Source organism: Sphaerodactylus townsendi, linkage group LG02, assembly GCF_021028975.2.
Source record: "Sphaerodactylus townsendi isolate TG3544 linkage group LG02, MPM_Stown_v2.3, whole genome shotgun sequence".
NCBI lineage: Eukaryota > Metazoa > Chordata > Lepidosauria > Squamata > Sphaerodactylidae > Sphaerodactylus > Sphaerodactylus townsendi.
This window is the reverse complement of record NC_059426.1, coordinates 26597357-26616446: the sequence shown is the minus strand read 5'-3', so window position 1 is coordinate 26616446 and position 19090 is coordinate 26597357. Positions and strand designations below refer to the sequence as shown.

Genomic DNA, 19090 nt, shown 5'->3' with positions numbered 1-19090 from the left:
GTGTGTGTGGGTGATTTTCTGCCCCCCCCCTCATTATGAACCCTATGCACGAGTGCCCACAGAGAGGGCTCTGAGTGCCACCTCTGGCACTCGTGCCATAGGTTCGCCATCACTGGTATATACTTTACATGCCCTCAGGGGAACGGTGGAGAAGTTTCCCTCCCATGCAGTTCTGTTATGAAGGTCTTCAGTACAAAATGCCTTCATACTTGACGAACAGGAAGGCCATACTCCTCCCATTTCTCAAGTAGTGGTATACTCTCACATCAAGGGTAGGGAAGGACCAGATGGAGAAACCATAAACAGAAGAAGTAGGCAGAGAGAATGCTTTTCTGTCTCTCTCGTAACAAAAATAACTGAGGCAGACAAAAGAAAGTACTTAATCATTAACGTAGAAATCATTTGCTGTAAAATGTAACAGCTCCTAGTTTAGAGGCTTTATGAGCTAATTAAAGATGTCCATGGAACATGGTTCTGTCAGTGGCTAAATGGGATGCTCATATTCAGGAGCAGATGTGGGAGAAAAGAGGAGAAAGGCTGGCTTCATTCCTTGCTTGTAAGTTTCCTGGGATCATCAGGTGTTGAATTTTGTGGACGCTTGGTCCGGGGTTTTCTGGTAGTTTCTGAGCAGCTTCGAAATCTATTAAGAATTTGAGTGTTCTTTGAGCGTTCTTTGAACGCAGTCTATTTTTTTTTGTTGAAGTTCTTCTTGCCAAATTGTGATCTGGAGTATTAAGTTTAGAATAACCGTGGCTTCAACTCGTTGAGCTTGTGAAGTGTTCTTTGGTATAGACAAAGCTTGTTCAAGAGTAAGAGTGCAATCCAGTGGCGGGGCGCTGGACAGTTGTGTGCCACTTGGACCCTTAAGCTGCTGTGTGTGCTGGTGCCCCTGTGCCGCAGGAGCCCAGGTCAGCGTGGATTGGGGCTGTTCGGGGGCATTCCTGGAAGTGGAGTCAACTTGAGTTGGCTTCAGTGCCCTGTAGGCCTGGGTACACTCCCTTGTTTGGGTGCAGACCTACGCCATAGTTGCTGTCTAGGTTGGAGAACCATTCTCGGTTTGAAAAGAGGAAAAGAGGCACATAGCATGAAAGGAAAGCAAAAGAACACAAAGGAAGGGAAAAAGCCTTTGGCTGCTTCAATTCATTCTTCTGACTCTAAATTCTTCCTGCTTTTTGTCTCCCATCTATTAAAGAAATCATAAAGTTAGTTGTCCTGTTGTTAATGTTATCACAGGTTAATTCTGAGTTATGTGCCGTTGATGCAAAGAGTGCTAAAAATTCTTTGCACAGGTAGATTATCATAGGTGAAGAGATTTCATCTTGGTGCGTGATTAGGCCTCAGCTCTGAGTTACCGCAAGGGACCGAATCCAAGTGAGGCTGGGCAGAAGGAAAACAGTAGCTTGTTCTGGTCTAAGAACGCAAAAACAGTGCAGGTAAAGGTAAGTTCTGCAATAGCCCTGATGCTCTTGCACAGCAGAAATACACCTTTTGCTTTCAGTTTCATATTTCTTGTGCACCCTACAGAGGTGTACCCGGTTCGCATTCTATATTTTCCGCTCCCTTTGGTGCCCCCCTTACCTTAGTTCCTTTCCTTTTTCTTGAACTTTTTCAGGCTGCAAAAGACCTGTTCACAGTAAAAATGGCCTGATGGGAACTATACTTCCCAGGAGACCTTGTGAGCCCCAAGGTATCCTGGGAACTGTAGTTCCGTCCTTTTTTACTGTGAACAGGCCTTTTGTAGCCTGAAAAAGTTCAAGAAAAAGGAAAGAAACTAAGGTAAGTGTGGGAAGAGGGGTGGGGGGCGCCTCGGGGGGGAACTAAGGTAAGTGTGGAAAGGGGGTGGGGGCACTGCGGGCGGGCGGGAAAGGGACCTGGGGCGATTTTCTGCACCCCCAGGCGTACCCCCAGTGCACGACCCACCCCTGTCCCCTTGTAGCTCCGCCACTGTCACCCTTTCCCACTGTAATAGCAAATCAGAACTTCCATGAGCCAAAGAGATCTCCAGATGCAGACGGCCCCCTTTGGATCTAAACTGTGGATTTTGACTAGGGTTTGTCATTTGGATGTGACTGATTTTATTGAGAGATGGTTGATCACTGGGCACTTGATTCACCTTCAAGCCACATCAGGCCTATTGGGACATATAGATGATATATAGATTCATCCAGGTAGATGAGACAAACTTGCTTTTGGTGGTTGCTAAATTACAGATAGTTCAAACACGGAACATTGTATTTATTTATGTATTAAAACATTTATACCCCACCTTCCCTTGTTGTTCAAGGCAGCTTATGTTAATAGTTACACACAAATTCCTGTTCAAGCCCGAATAAAATAGCAAATTCCCAAAAGAAAAACCTCCCCACTATTCCACCCTGATACTCCAAGATCTGGGAAATTATGATGTTGGATCACCTATTGTCCTGGTTGAAAGGCAAGGAGAATCCCACCTACACTTGCAGCTTTACAGGGAAATGGCTCCCTTTCATTTTGTTTACTGAACCCAAAAACCATTTATGTAAACAACAACAAACCACCACTAAATTCAGCTCAGTCTGCGCTCATTGAGTAATACATATTTTCTGCGTACAATTTATTGGTTAAAACAAAAATCATTATACAGTGACAGCTGCTGTATTTGCTTTCCTTTCTTGTTCCTCTTGGTCTTATATAAACTGGGCACATTTGTCTGTTTGAAACATGGGCAGCCCGATCCTAAGGAGTAGTAGGTGGGTGGTGAGCGGGCAAAGCACAGCCCACCATCTCCAGAGAGAATTGCGGTGCTTCATTCAGCAAGAAAACAGGCAGCATCCTCCAATGGCAGTGGAAAGGCCCTAAGTAGCCCAATGGGTAGCACAACCCTTTTTGCTGATTTGAGTTCATGCCAGCAAAAGGGGTTTTCCTGGATTGAAAGAACTAAAGTCAGCTCTGCCCTCAGAAATGCCCTCATTGGCACTAGTGCAGGTTCCTGTCCTGGAGGATAACTGGCGCTGCTGCAGTGTTGGCTCTTGGGCATTGTGTAGCCAGATGGTTCCTCAGCGCTGGTTTCAGTGCCCCTGATGCCACTTACGCTGGTGGTGGGATCACACTGCGTCCAGAGCCCCCCCCCCCCCCCAGAAATGCACAGTTAGGGACTTTTGTTCAATGTAACTCGTGAACAACCCGTGTTTAAACAAAAAAAAAGTTTACAGAAAAAAAATGACTGATATCTTCACATGCTTCTGAATCCCTGGAATGAAATATGTTCACATTAAATAAGTAGCAGTGCAGTCCTAACTAGAGTTACACCTTCTAAGTCCAACTTCAGTGGGCTTAGAATGATATAACTCTATGTAGGATGGCAATAACACATTCCATCTGCTTTTTTTTTTTAAAAAAGCCATTGCATCTCCTCCTTAATGAACTTGTTTTCTTGAGCCTTTCTGCTGCTGTACAGTATCCCAGGTCCATTTTACATGAGCACGTTTTGAAATCGATCGTGCCTTTCTATAGGTATTTACGTTGGATGATGATGATGAGGCAGCTAATTCATTTATTCATCCTTTATTGATCAGTGCTAATGGAAGGGAGATCTTTTAACTAAAGTTCCCAACACTGCTGGTTCGTTGCAGTATAAAGATTGTGTATAGTTAGTTTTTGTCCAGTTCAAAGTTTTAAAATTACACACACACACACACACACACACACACACACACACACACACACACACACACACACACACACACACACACACACACACACACACACACAGAGAGAGAGAGAGAGAGAGAGAGAGAGAGAGAGAGAGAGAGAGAGAGAGAGAGAGAGAGGAAATGGGGTATAAACATTCCTGTTTTAAGGTCAGTAAACTGGTGGCAGGCTTGCCTGTATGTGATGTTTATAAAACCGGGCAGATTTTTTGTTTATCTTGGTGAAATTTTTGGTGGTGGTGGAACGTGTCGTAAAGTCATAGCTAACTTGTGGCAACCCCACAGGGTTTTCAAGGCAAGCGGTATTCAGTGGTGGTTTATCATTGCCTGTGTGGAGACCCTGGATTTCCTTGGTGATCTCCCGTCCAAGTATGAACCAGGGTTGACCCTGCTTTCCTTTCAAGGCAAGAGATGTTTGGAGGTGGTTTGCCATAGCCTGCCTCCATGTGGGCTGAGAGAGTTCTGAAAGAACTCTGACTGGCTCAAGATCACCCAGCAGACTTCATGAAGAGGGGGAGGAGCAGGGAATTGAACTCAGTACTCCAGATTAGAGGCTAAACCATGCTGGCTTTCATTAAATCTTTAGGAAAAGGTTTAAGCTGGTAAAGAGGGCTTGAATTTTTGTGAGTTTTCTGTCCTCAAGGCACTGGGACCCAAATAGAGCATTCTAGAACAAAGATAGTCCAGGAAATGGCAGGTGAATTCTCAAATCTCCTGACATCTTTATGTTGAAAAATGTATAGCATGGAGAACCATTACTAGGTCCCTATTTCCTGCGTATCTTTTTGAAATTAGTGGATTATGCAGATTTGTTTAAAAACTGACCTCTTGTTGTAGCATTGCCTCCCTCTCTTTCTGTTGTTCGCAACTTTAGTATAAATGCAACTGCTTAACAGATATGCACTTCATGCATCTGATGAAGTAAACTCTGACTTGTGAAAACTTACGCTGGAATCAATCTGTCTTTAAGGCACCATTGGACTGCTGTTTTATTCTGTTGCTGCAACCTAATGCGCTGTCCATACATGTACATTTTGATTGAACGAATGGCCTGAATATGTTTGCCCCATCTTTATTTAAACATGTGAAATCAGAGAATTCTTGAGCTTGTTGGCTTATAACTGTTAATTGTGTGTTTAGATTGGTGTTAATGTATTTTACATCGGTTCGTTCAACATTTATTGTTTTATCCAGTTGCTTTTATTCTGTTTTTATAGTTGCTTTCCACCTTGGGTCTAGAGATGCTTGGAAGAAAAGCAGGGATATAAATGTTTTAAGGAGATGAAAACGAGCAGTTAGCCAGCAGCCAACACTATTGTCCGAGACCTCGGTGCCCAGAATGAGTGCAGCGACTGTAGCAAATCCCTAAATGCTCTCCAAGTTTCACAGCTGAACTATCAACTCTTCATGGTCCATGATATCTAACAGCTGGAGCCAAATGATATTTACCCAGAAATAAATACCACTGAGTTAAGTGGAACTTTCTTCTGTTAAAAAAGACTGCAGTTTCACGCAGTAGGAATGTCCAGCTGGGTTAATAGAGTGTAATTTCCCCAATCAATCTCTAAGGAGTGATGTCTTCCAAGGGTACAAGTGCAGCTCGTTCCTATACCAGGGTCATAAATTATGTGAGCAAAGGTCTAGGGAAGTAGACCCCTCTGGAGCTTGTGTGTGACGACTACTGGATCATGTGTTTCCCAGCCAAGAGAAAATTGGAGATTGGGTAGAGTTAATGTGGAGATATAAATTTTTGAAGCAGTACCCAAGAGATGACTTTCAGGCTGTCCACTGCTCATGCCTGCTTCAGTGAGACAATCATAATTCCCTCTGGCATTCTATTGGTAAGGGATGATCATGGGTCCAACAAGTAGGTTTTCCCTTTTTACCCTCTAACACATACCCCCTGTATTGGCAGTAATGACAAAAGGAAGATTAAGGGCCAATAGATACATTGCATACACCTAATTTTATATGAACAGGCTCCATCACAAAGAACTGTGAGTTAGGTGGTAGCAAATCTCTGTAGTGTTTAAGAAAAAGAATTGGGTTTGTACCCCCCTTTATCTCCTATAGGAGACTCAAAGGGGCTTACAAACTCCTTTCCCTTCCCCCCTCACAACAAATACCCTGTGAGGTAGGTGGGGCTGAAGAGCTGTGACTGGCCCAAGGTCACCCAGCTGGCGTGAGTTGGCGTGTACAGGCTAATCTGAATTCCCCAGATAAGCCTCCACAGCTCAGGCGGCAGAGCGGGGAATCAAACCTGGTTCTTCCAGATCAGAGCACATTTTCTCTTAACCACTATGCCACTGCTGCTGGACAGCCTTTTTATATTTGCAAGTCAGTCATCAAAGGTATGTGAATTCATCCCTGAGCCTTTGACACCATTCAGACATCTTACTTAAATATGGTTAAGTGAAAATACACTCTAATGGGGCTTGTTATAGCTTCGTCACTCTTTTCCCCTCGCTTGCACGGACAATTGGATAGCCAGGCTTCTGGCTTTATCATTTTGGATAGCAAGGCTTCTGGCTTTATCATTGATTACCCCATTAAGATGAATTTTAGGTTTGGATTAAATCTTGGTTCAGGGGACTGGGAGCGGAGGAGAAGGAACTAACTGGTTAATCTGTGAGCTTGTATTCAGATGTTGTAGGTAACCAGAGGTTGGTTTGTTAGTTAGTTTGAGGACCGAGGAAGGGCAGAGACATACCTATTCATGTTCTTACTGAACTGAATTTAAATTCAGAGTCTAACTGCAGACTGTCTCCCAGGTCAAATAAAACATGAATATTTTTGTCTCCTTCGGAAATTTTAGCTGGTTGATGGGGGCTGGATTTTCAGATGGAGGCTGAGTTCACTGGTAGACAAAAGTTGTTTCAGATGGTGATTGTCCAAAAATAAAAACACACAACACAATCATGTGATACCTTTTGTTAGGACCAACCAAAGTCATACAAAGCTTGCATGTAATTTTGGACCACTTTGGTTGATCCTGTTAAAAGGCATTATTACATTACATTTATTATTTATTACATTTATACCCCACCTTTTTCTGGAAGACTCAAGGGGGCTTATTGGCCTTTGTTTTAGCATTCACTGCCTATTTAGTACTCAGAATAACCTCAGTAGATGAGAAGATGAAGGAAAGAAGAGTTTCTGTATAGCTGTCAGTATGATAGCATATAGACCCAAAAGAAGAGAACTGTAAAAACAAATAGGGGTCAAATCCTTAGCAGTGCTGGGGAATTGGAGACAATGGGTGCTGAAGATTCTCCTCTTGTGGTCTCCTGGTTTTCCATGATGTTTATGAGACTTCAAGTGGGCATCTCATAGTCCAGTGGTGGCGAACTTTTGGCACTCCAGATGTTATGGACTACAATTCCCATCAGCCCCTGCCAGCATGGCCAATTGACCATGCTGGCAGGGGTTGATGGGAATTGTAGTCCATAACATCTGGAGTGCCAAAGGTTCACCACCACAACCATATGTGTTTGTCAATACTGTACGTTTTATTCTAAAAATCTATATAGACGCAACTGGAAGAGGGACATCAAATCCTGGACCAGGAAAACATGGCCTCTTCCAGAGGGCAGCAATGTCCGCCTCTTCATGCTGAGAAGGGTATGACTTAATTTCCAAGACATTCGCGTCAGGCTTATTCTCTTTCTTTCTCCCCCCCCCCCCATTTCTTCCTTCTGGTGTGAGCTTGGCTGAGGTGAGATGGACAAATAACGTCTAAAGACCCAAAGAATCCAGTTGCCGAAGAATAAACTTGGTTTATCTTCATTATTAGACAAATGATAAGTTCGTGAGGAGTTATTATAGCATTAATCAACTTGATGGATTGGAAATATGACAGAACTGAAGCAGCGTGTAATATTAGTGCCTATTATTCTACAAATTATGCCTTCACCTAGTGTTCGCAAGGGTAGAGTTATGCTATACATTAAAAAATGTTGTGTGTTCTTTCCCCCCTCCCTTGTTAAAGACACATCACTTTATAGATTTCCTACCTCCTTTCTGAGCCTTACTAATTCATGGTGTTGCTCTCAAATCAATGTTCAGAAATACATAAATAATACTACTAGATTTTATTTATGTGTCATTGTGCATTAGATTTTTCACTTGTCTCGGTTGGTTATCCCAAAATCCGAGTTCAGTAATAAAAGAAACCCCTTTATGGCTGAATACAATAAAGTTTTATTAAAACCTCTGAAATTTCCCCTCCCTTTTTCAACGTAACCCGGATCCTTTAAAGGTCCTTAAAGACCAAACAGTGGTTCCTCAAATACTTTTGAAAGCATCGTTCACTTCAATTTTTCCTGTTTGTGGTAGAAAACAGTATTCTTTTTTTATAACAAGAAAGATATTCTTTTCTTTGTCTTAATATGGATGATAAACAGTGCTCGTAACACAGGGGTTCCTTCCACACACAGCTTTTGCTCTGCCTCTCCCACAACTGTAGCCATTTCCTTTTGGTCTTTCGCACAACACCCTCATGCAGTTGTGTACATTTCACATTTTCCCAGTTTGCCCTCTGCAGTTTTCCCAACCTGTTTTGGGTACAATCTTTCCCAAAAGATCAGACCCAAGAAAGGTTTGATAGAAGTGTGGACAGGAAGGTGTGGATTTCCCTTCTTACATGATTTCTCCTTGGATCCCCTGCTCATCCCCTCGCAAACATTTTGATAGCTTTTTAAAATCAGTAAAAGAAAGATCGCTATAGTGTTCTAGCAAAGTAGCAATATACCTACTGCCAATTATTTTTAAAAACTGTTAAAGGCAACGGGGGAGATTGGTATCTATGAAGAGAAAGCTTCATGCCCTTACCTTTGCAGTGGCAATGAGATCAAAACGGGGATGTGCTCCCATGTGGAAGCAGCCGCAGTATCTTGTAGCTTTCACGGTTCCCTGATGGTTGCAGACAGTTCTGAAGCTGTGTTTTAATGCCTTGTTTTTAATGCTTGAGTCTTAATGGCGTTGTTCTTATTAGTTGTAAGCTGCCTTGAGCAGGTCTCTGGAGAGGTGCCATATAAACTTTCTAAATAAATAAATAAAGCTACTTCTGTAATGGATTCTCTGTGGCAGGGATCTCCAACCTTTTTGAGTCTGTGGGCATCTTTGGTTTTCTTACATAGGGTGGTGGGCACGATCACAAAATGGCTGTCTCAGGAGGTGGAGCTGATTCCAAATTGGTTGTCCCAGGAGGACCACAAAATGTCAAGGAGTGATGTTATGCATAACTCTAATAGTAACATTTCAGACAGAAGCTCTGTTTACCAGGATGCCTTTTGATCTGCCTACCCAGTCAGAAACTCTACTGGGCACATGCCCCATCTAGTCCCCCCCCCCCCCACTTTCCGAAAGTCCTTGGTTGGCTGGCGCCATGTTGGAGACCCCGACTGTAGCTAAAAATTAAGGGCAATGGTTACAAAGCCAATAATTTAATGTTTATGTGTGATCTAAGAGGTACATTTTAGTGTAACAGGGTATGGCTTTTCTAAAAAAATAGGCCAACATTTGCTGAGGCAGAGCTACCTCATTCTGTCATGGAGGGTAGCATTTATATCTGTGTATATTGAGTGTTACCTAGGATATGTCTTAATGCTAAATCAAGCATGAAGCCTTCCACTATTTTAGGTCAGCAGGGTAGACATCTAAACATACAATTTTTCTTCTGGCTGCTGTGCCATTGCCAAGGAAGTAATTTATTAAAAGATCTCAAAAGTATATGGACATAGTGGTTTGAAGATAGATAAAATCAGTTTTGACAAGCGACTTATTCTTACATTTCACTTCATTTATACCCTGCCTTAGTTCTCAGCAGGTACCCAAAACTGGTTACACCATTCACCTCTTCTCCATTTTTCTCTGTCAACACAGCCCTGCAAGGTAGGTTAAACTGAGAGAGTGTAACTGACCCAAGCCCCCCCCCCCCCCCCCAGCTTCTAAGTCAGAGCAGGGATTTGAAACCGGGTCTCTCAAATCCTAGTCCGACACACAACTGAAGCTTACTGGCTGAGTGTCTTCTTCACTATCCAACAGATGCTGGAGACACTATCCTTTTTTATTTCTGTAGGTGTCTGCAGAGTGCATTTTCCAAAAATAAAACATGGCCATTTGAAGGCTAAAAAAAATGTAAGTCCCCTCCAGCAAATATGTAACGGGGGATTTAGATCACCTACGCTGACCAAGTAAACTACTACCGTGTTTCCCCGAAAATAAGACAGTGTCTTATATTAATTTTTGCTCCCAAAGATGCGCTATGTCTTATTTTCAGGGGATGTCTTATTTTTCTGTGTTCTGTTCGTCGGGCATGCTTCCAAACAAAAACTTTGCCACATCTTACTTTTGGGGGATGCCTTATATTTCGCACTTCAGCAAAACCTCTACTACGTCTTATTTTCAGGGGATGTCTTATATTCGGGGAAACAGGGTATGTACCTGTTTCAAAGTAAAACGGTTGGAAAGATTCATAGTTTTCATCTTTCCAGAAATCCTTAACACACTTCAACCTTTTTTTCTACTCACTTGTTTTGTCTATGATAATGCAAACTCCCATACAGCTCTATTTGTGGCATTAGCTATATTAATGTTGCCTTTCTTCCACCTTCAAGAATTAAGAATATGTCTAGAATGTGTTACTCCAGGGCGCAAGCTTTCATTTTAAAGTAATAAACATTGTAATGGAGGGGGAAAAAGGTTTTGTTATGACAGTTGGATATGATTAGTTTTCTCCATGAGGTGTGGATGTGTGTGTGTATATATTTTAATTGTATACAAGCCTTACTGACCCATTCAACTTCTTTTTTGAAAAGGACAAGTTAGTTTTTTTCATTCAGTGGAAGGCATAATTACAGAGCGGTGAAGTCTTTTTATAGCTGTTCTGGTTGCAAGACCATGCAGGCAGCAGTGTTTCTTAATCTCGTCAGGGATAACTGGGCAATTGCAGTGAAAACATTTGCTGCAGACATTGCATTGAGTAAATCATTTTACATGAGCAACATCTTAATTTTACTGATAGCTAACTAATTTGTGTACGAACTAGTTCGGTTTCCAATCTCAGTGTTGAGATCACTGTGCCTTTTAACTGCAAATTGCAAATATGCTGCGGGCGGCTTAGTGAGGCCACAGGAATATCAGTATTGCTAATCACTTATTCAGTGCCATATCTTTATGCAGTGAGTGATGAATCGGTGAGATACAAATTCCCATAATGAAGGTCCTTTTTACCTTTGATTAATCTCTTAATAAATCTGTGCATGCAATGTAGAAAAGAAGCATTCCCTGAGCATCCTCTGGTTCCCATGTATACTGACAGAGCAACTTCCCTTGAAGTTAAGGTGGCAGGATTACCCCAGTAAACAAAAGAAGAAAAGGACCCAGAGAAAATACATGCTTGTATTGCCAGAAACAAATAAGCAGCTAAGGATTACAGAACTGGAAAACAAGACAAGCCACAACAACTGCCCAAAGTAGGCTACAAAGGTGGAATACGACAGAGTAAAAGGATACTGTTACATAAATAAACACTGCAATAGATTTCTGTCTTCTCCTTATAAAAGAACCTCCTCATATGTTCCATTTTACAACAATTCTAATCCCTTTATTACAACTACCCTCCTGGAAGTTTCTGTTTTGCACATTCTGTGTGATGATTGTTGGGGGGGGGGGGGCTTTTCTGATGTCCTCAGGGCAGGCCATTCCACAAAGTAGGAGACCCCACAGAGAATGTGCATGAATGAGCAAGTACCAAACTCACTCATTCGCAAGATGGCAGCTTCAGAAGACTTGGGCCCTTTCCGCACAGGCGGAATAGAGCGCGCCAGGGACGGCAAAAATGCTGTCCCTGGGGAAGCGTTTGCATAGGAAGATGGTGCTTTTCAAAAACCTTGTTTGATAAGTGAGGTTTAAAGCGCCGGCTTTGCCTGGAGCGGCATGAAGCCAGCGCTTTAAACCTCGCTCATCAAGCAAGGTTTTTGAAAAGCGCCGTCTTCCCACCGGCGCAGTGTGAACCGCACTGCTGGGAAGACGTCGTTTTCCCCCTCCCCACTTCTTCCAGCATTGCTCTAGAGGGCTGGAGGGACACGCCCACGCTGCCCTCCAACCCCTGCAGAATAGACCATCAGGATGTTGGCCACTCCAAGGAAATGCAAGCTGTTCTTTCTGTATCAGGGCTGCCTCAGGAGGCCTCCAACCACTAGGCTCCAGTTCCTTCTAGTCTGGTTTGCCCTGGTCCACAAAGTGAACTTCAGCTCTATTAGCAGACTTTGTTTTTCAAGCAGATCAACTCCTAGACAACTTTTTGCTCCCTTGGACAACTTACTAGTGTTCTGTTGTAAGAAAACTGTGTTTTCTTGGTTTCAACATTAATTATGGAGCAGTAGGCCTTTTGCCTAGGGATAGAAAAATCCTGGCACTGAATGATCAGGCTCTGACACTCACCTCCTCCTCCTCCCCCCCCCCTCGGTTTGGACATAATAAGCATCACCTGGGTTGTTGTAGAGCTGTGGAAGCAGGTTTGTCTTCTATGGTTCTTAGGTTTTGTACAGATTTTTTCACCCCTCCAGACTTCATCCTGAAGACATGAAGTCAGAGTTTTTAATAATGTTTTAGCAGAGGTGCATCTCTTTTCTACTGGTTACATCAAAAAGTAAAATGTATTCCAAATTCTGAGTGTTTAGCATGATAATTTTTGTTACGGGTCCAGCTGAGCTGGCTAAGAAGCATTAAAAGCTGATAAAGCAGATTTTTCACTTGCCTGAAGGCTTTGTAACCCTATTAAAGAAGTACTCTATCTGATTCCAAGATCTCACTTAACTCAGGTATTTGAAGCAAGGTGTGAGTTTATTCTGTGTTTATTATCATCAGCCATAATAAATTACCTCTGAACACGGGAACACAGACATCTCAGTTGGTACTACAGCAACTGGGCATGGTTTCCATGCATATTCTTGCCATGATATTGGAATATTGGAAGTGGTTGAGCAAACCACTTTACACACATCAGGTTCTAGGCTGGAGTCAAACTGTGGTTTAAATTATTCGTTGTTGAGGAGAAAAGACAGAATCCAGTTTGTCCTGGCATCTGCCTTCAAATATCACAGTGAATTAAAATGATTCAAGACCTCTTGAACCTGGAAACCTTCACTTGTACTCCATGGTATGAAGGAAGAGAGCAGGTTCGAGGTGAGCGTATAAGCACATTAACAAGCTGTGTTCACGCCTAACATACACGCACAAACCTTGGTTTATTGTGGCATCTGAACTCAGTCAGTGTTTGCATTTGGAAGTTAATCAGCATTTTGGTCAATTCAGTTGTAGTACTGCAAGTTGTAGTACTTTCTCAGACTGCGTGTTGAAAGACCTTGGGTTTTCTAGAGGTGTCAGTATCCTTCCTTTGATGGACATCTTGCTGAGTACCTCCGGCAGACAGGTTGCTGTTCTGCCGCTGTGTTCAACTTCAGATAAGTGTGAAGATGGAGGGAAATTGCCTAGTAGTCCAATTTCAAATGGTCACATCTTTGAACATTTCTGTCAGATCCTCTGCAATACAGGTGCCTGCTATTCCTGAAACTCAGGGGTGGAGCGAGGGGGAACTGCGCCCGGGGCATGCTTGAGCCCTACACTCCTACCACAGCGCTGCCCGCTCCAAAATGCCCCCTCCACACCCTGGCCACGCCCCCGCCATGGTGCACGCCCAGGGCATTCCGCCCCCCCATCCCTTTGGCGCTGCACCACTGCTGAGAGTGCAGTCTTCTAAGGAAGGAAGTTGGTGACCAATATATGGTATTATTTAGATGTCAAAATTGACAATTTGGACATTGAAATCATACTCAATTTCTTTTTTTTGGAAAAAGCATTTAAGGCTGCTTCACAGAGGGTTGGGGATTTTTTTTGCCAGGTGTGCTGTCTCTTGCCTCATCAAAAATATTCTCAGCAGGATCCTTTGTATCTGGGATGCTTTAGGTTTGCCTGTCAACTGAGATCTGAAGGAAGGACCCTGCTTCACATGCTTTTGCCGACAGGATGAATGGCCAAAAACCAAGGGGCCTTCTCAGTAATGGTGCCTTGCGGGAGGAATTCTTTCCTCACAGTAGCTCACCAAGGCTGTCCCAACTTTTGGTGTCAGGTGAAGATATATGTGTTTACCAGGCCTTTATTTATAATAATTCAGTGCCATCAAGCAGCAACTTACTTATAGAGGCCACCCTTCAGGTGGGACCTGGGGATCTCCTGGAATTACAGCTCATGTCCAAACTCCAGAGATGAGTTCCCCTGGAGAAAATGGATGCTTTGGAGAATGGGCTGTATGGCATTGCACCCATTGAAGTCCCTGTTTTTTCCAGGGGTTTCCTAACCTGGATCTAAAGAAGAAGAAGAGTGTTGGATTTAAACCCCACCTTTCTCTCCTGTAAAGAGACTCAAAGGGTCTTACAATCTCCTTTCCCTTCCTCTCCACACAACAGACACCTTGTGAGGCAGGTGAGAGAGTTCAGGAAAACTGTGACTAGCCCAAGATCACCCAGCAGGAACGTACGAGCGAGGAAACACATCTGGTTCACCAGATAAGCCTCCGCCACTCTGGTGAAGGAGTGGGGAATCAAACCCGGTTCTCCAGATTAGAATCCATCTGCTTTAAGCACAACACCACACTGGCACCCTAACCCCCATCCCACACCAGTGGCTGGGGGCAGGGTGGGAACCTAGCAGCCCTAAACTGACTTCTGACAACCCCTGATGAGGGTTTTAAGGCAAGGTTTGAGCAGAGGTTTGCCATTACCTTTCTCTAGGCCCTTATTAGTTCTTTGTTTTGGTGTTATTTTCTCGTGGGGGGATTCTTTGGTGATTTTAGCGGACACCATCTATTTTAGTAGTATAAAAATAACTCTGGGTTTTCTGGTTTTCTGGTATTTTTTGTTGGAAAAACAGGCAGCAAATGGTGATCTATGAACATTTAAAATTACTAAATAAATAAAGAGGCCAAGACAGAGAACAATACATCGTCGTACGTTTATATGAAGCAGAGTGGAGAAATCTTTGATAATGGATAACAGGCTGATAAGCATTTGATAGGTGTGAGGTTTGATGTGTGTTGATATCAGAGCCGCATTGTGGTAATAATCTTGGTTGGGGTTAGGAAGGGGCTGCCTGTTGTTTCCTCATCTGTCTGTGTGTTTTTTGGCGTGAGGGGAAAAAATGGGTGATTTGTGAGACAGTTTATACAGTCCAGAGGAGGGGAGGAGAGTGCTTTATAGATCCAGCAGATAGAATTCTGGTGTGAAACAATGACTAATGCTCATTTTGGCTGCGTCCTGAAATCCTGAATTAATCAATTTTGTTTGTTTGTTTGTTTTTCCCTTCCGCAGCTGCAGAACCTTGGCCTGAAAATGCTGCATTGTATCAGCCACTGAAAGGTGAGGACTTTAATTTTCTTCTGTTAACAGTGGCTTTGCTAAACAGTCAGCCCCGTAATTAACTGTACGTTGGTTGTACGGAGGGTGTTTTGGAGGGAGATCGTGTTAAAAAGAGAATCCTTTGTGGTGTGTGTTTGGTCTCTGTCCCCCTCCCCCCCACTGTTTTTTTTTTTAAACTAAACTAGTATCTGCCAATATAAACCAGCTATTCATGGCCTATAAGGTCCTTGGTTTATTATTGACTCATTATATTGGCTGCTGTAGGCAGTGTAAAATGATGTGGTTTGCAGGGCCAGTTGGCAGATTTACTGCGCCAATAGCTGAGGCAGCAGATTTTTGAAGTCCTGTGGTAAAGTGGGCTCTTGGTAAAAAAGGAACTGTTAAAATGTATAGGCTAGGATGGTTCAGGCTCCCTTTAGCAGCTCTTCATATATCATCAGATCACATTATGGCCCCCATTTGGGGCTCAGCAGCCTGCTACAGTTGTCAGAGGACTGCAAAGTAATGAAGACTAATAGGTAGCAGCCCTAGTCTTCTAAGCATGGAATTTTTATTGCTGTGTTCTTGTCATCTTTCTTTTGTGTGGCAGACCTAGACACCGTGTGCAATATTAACTGCGAGTTGGGGTTTTCTTTTTTTGTACAGGTTTCAGAATGCTTTTACTTTTTAGCAAGAGGAATTATGAAGTTGCTCTTTTTATTTCTATTAGGAAATGAATAATAACCTTTTTTTCTTAAAGGGGCTGAGATGCTTTTTTTTTTTATCCTCAGAAGAAAATTTTTAATTGTTAGCCTGGATACAATAAACGATAGGACCGGTCTTGAAAAAAATATTTCCGGGACTGGGTTGCAGGCAGACCACAGGCTTTTAAACGCCGCATTAATGTAATGAGGCGTGTGATTTGTGTTAAGAGTAGTTTTTCTCATTATGTTTGTACACCATCTATTTCTGTGCCCCACTTGAGCAGCAATTATCTGTTGGGAAATAAGTGCTGCTTCTTGCAATTTGCGTCCTGAAACTTTTTTGTGTTTTTGTTTTTTTACAGAGGAGCAAATTTTACTTTCTGACAATGCCGCCTGTCTTGCCGTTCAGGTAAAACATTGTATGTTTTGTCCTCGACAGATGTTCACTCGTATGCCCCAGAAGATTTAAGGCCCCATCCACTACAGGTGTCAAACTCGTGGCCCTCCAGATGTTATGGACTACAGATCCCATCATCCCCTGCCAGCATGATGCTGGCAGGGGATGATGGGAACTGTAGTCCAAAACATCTGGAGGGCCGCGAGTTTGACACCTATGACTTATACGTACCCAACTGAAACAAATAGAGCTTTGTTCCTTGTGTTTCTTCAGGCTTCTCAGCTGGGGGGTGTTATACCGGCAGTGGTCCTGCTGAGTTGTGTCTCTAGCAGTTTAATAAAATAAATAAAATGTTTCTTAGGATTCGTTTTGATCTTTGGCTTTACCTTCGACTTCGTGGGGTTAGTTAACTGCAATATATTTATTTAAAGAGAACCTGAGGAGGATGGGGTGAGCCAGTGGCAGTCTTGTGTCTGAAACAGTACAATTCTGTCTTTAACCCAGAACCATATAAGAAGAGGAGTTTGGATTTATATCCCCCCTTTCTCTCCTATAGGACACTCAAAAGGGCTTACAATCTCCTGGCCCTTCCCCCCTCACAACAAACACCCTGTGAGGTGTGTGGAACTGAGAGAGCTCCAAAAAGCTGCGACTAGCCCAAAGTCACCCAGCTGGCGTGTGTGGGAGTGCACATGCTAATCTGAATTCCCCAGATAAGCCTCTGCAGCTCAGGCGACAGAGCAGGGAATCAAACCCGGTTCCTCCAGATTAGAATGCACCTGCTCTTAACCTACTATGCCACTGCTGCTGCCTCAGTAGAGCACACATATATGATTTCCAAGTGTGAAAAGGTCCTCATTTGGATGATTGGCAGGGCAGGTGAACTTTGTCTGTGTGATTGGTCATGTATGTGGACCTGTTCTTCCTAGGCAGGTTAACTGAGTATTCCTTCCATCCAGTTGAATCCTTTGTGCATGTTAAACCTACGTTGATAAATAGGCTATATTCATATAGAAGGTTTTGCTCATCTTGGCTTTCTAAACGGCAGCATTTTTTGGGAATATTCACTAGTCATCTTCCAGTTGCCACTTTTCACTCTTCCACATTCTTAGTGTGTTCTTCTTCAAACCTAGTTTGGTATTACTTTCCAGAAAGAGTGTTATCCTAGCCTCCCACCAAGCAATCCAGTCAAGGAGTGTGTTCTGTAAGGTATCTTCCCCCTTTTATCGCCACAATGAAAAGTACTAGAAATTTTTATTTAATAATTGTTGGGAATACAGAAGAACTAGTAGATTGTGGCAGTAGAACATAATGCCCTTATTACATTCGACCACAGTAGCCAGTAACATAGTGCCTGGGGGCTATTGAAAAGATAAGCTTAGAGGAAGAGAAAAATGTTAGGCTGAGAAAGTGTCACTAATTCCAGGCTATCCTCTGAGCTTCCATGGTGGAGTGAAGACTTGAACCCAAGTTTCTCTGGCCATAATTCAACAGTTTAACTGCCGCATCATACTGGCTGTGTATTTCATTGTGCGGATCTTGGTTAACTGTTTCCCCGACCCGGTTTGATTAGTTCAGGGTGTTAGACTCTATGACAATTTATGGCCTCAAAAACAAAACAATCTGTTTACCACATCGCTTCTTGTTCTACCATGTGAAAGCTATTAAAGACACACATGCTAGACAGTTGATATATTTACAGTTTAATCCATATGAAAAAAATAGGTTTGTGGTGGTTTTTGTGTGGTCTAGGCCATTTGGGAAATCTAAGATGTTTTGATTTGTTTAATTGACAAATCGGTTTTCTTCACTGCCACGTGGTCACTGTTATGAGAGATTTGTTTTGCTCAGAATATTTTTTTTCCTTACCGTTCTCACCCAAAAGATGTAGCATAGAACTGACAGTCAAGCTCCTGAGTTCCTTTGATCGTGTTTGTAAAACACTGGCACTGTTCAGGTTACAAGGTACACACACACAAACACCAGTGTTCCAACTGTGGATTCTTTGATTAATCTTTTTAGTATGTTAAGGAGAGGGTATGTGTCAAACATTGATAGGCTGACTGGCAAAACAGCAGAAAAGAATAGGAGTGGGTCTCCAGATATTTGTGGGGCGGGCTTACACACTATGTTGATAATATCCATAAAATTTTCATCGGGTTGTACTTGAAATTAATAATCTTGCTGTTGAGTGTGAGGATAACACTACTCTTTTGGTAAATGGATGCTCTCCCTGTGTATTTTACGGTAAAATAGAGTATAAGTAATCCATTGATAGGTATGAGGTAGTGAACATTACACTATTAAAATCTTTATTTCTTATATTTTATAACATTAGTGTCTACAGTGATCACAGAAGTCTTTAATAATATAATAGTAACCATTTTTAGGGAAGTTTATTTCAAAGCAATATTTTGTTTGATTGTTTCAATGCTGTTATTCCACTCATGTCACTTTGATGATAAATTAACCCTGATGTATTAAAAATCTTCTTTTTCTTCAATATGCTTTGGTCTGACAGCTGATAGTCGCCATGACTATAAAAGCGACTTCAACAGATATCTGATTTTAAACTTTATGGAACAATTTTCTTTGATGTAAGGGAACGGTATCAGTTTATAGGAATCTGTAATAACGAATATATGTATTTTCTTTAAAGATTTATTATTATTTTGTAAGCAGTACGTTGCTCCAGTTTGTAAAGTCAGCTCACTTAGTTATTTTTTTCCATTACCTGACAAAACAGCAGTTCTATCAGCCTTCTGATGAAGATACTTGTGTGCTCCCTAGGGCTGCTCTAATTGTTGCTGTTTTCTTTTTGATAGTGGTGGTGGGATAGTATAAGGATGCCTAGAGAATGTAAGGCTTTAATCCCTCAGTATATTTTATATAACTGGGTTCTCT

General features: G+C 42.4%; 1 protein-coding gene across 1 annotated transcript in view; it reads left to right on the top strand.

Moving 5' to 3' along the window:
- MTX2 (metaxin 2) overlaps window positions 1-19090 on the top strand; it is a 54297-nt gene that overhangs the window by 6555 nt on the left and 28652 nt on the right. The window contains exons 2-3 of the mRNA XM_048486653.1: window positions 15059-15106; window positions 16152-16198. Coding sequence (XP_048342610.1) covers window positions 15059-15106; window positions 16152-16198 — 95 coding nt within the window. The remainder of the gene's footprint in view (window positions 1-15058; window positions 15107-16151; window positions 16199-19090) is intronic.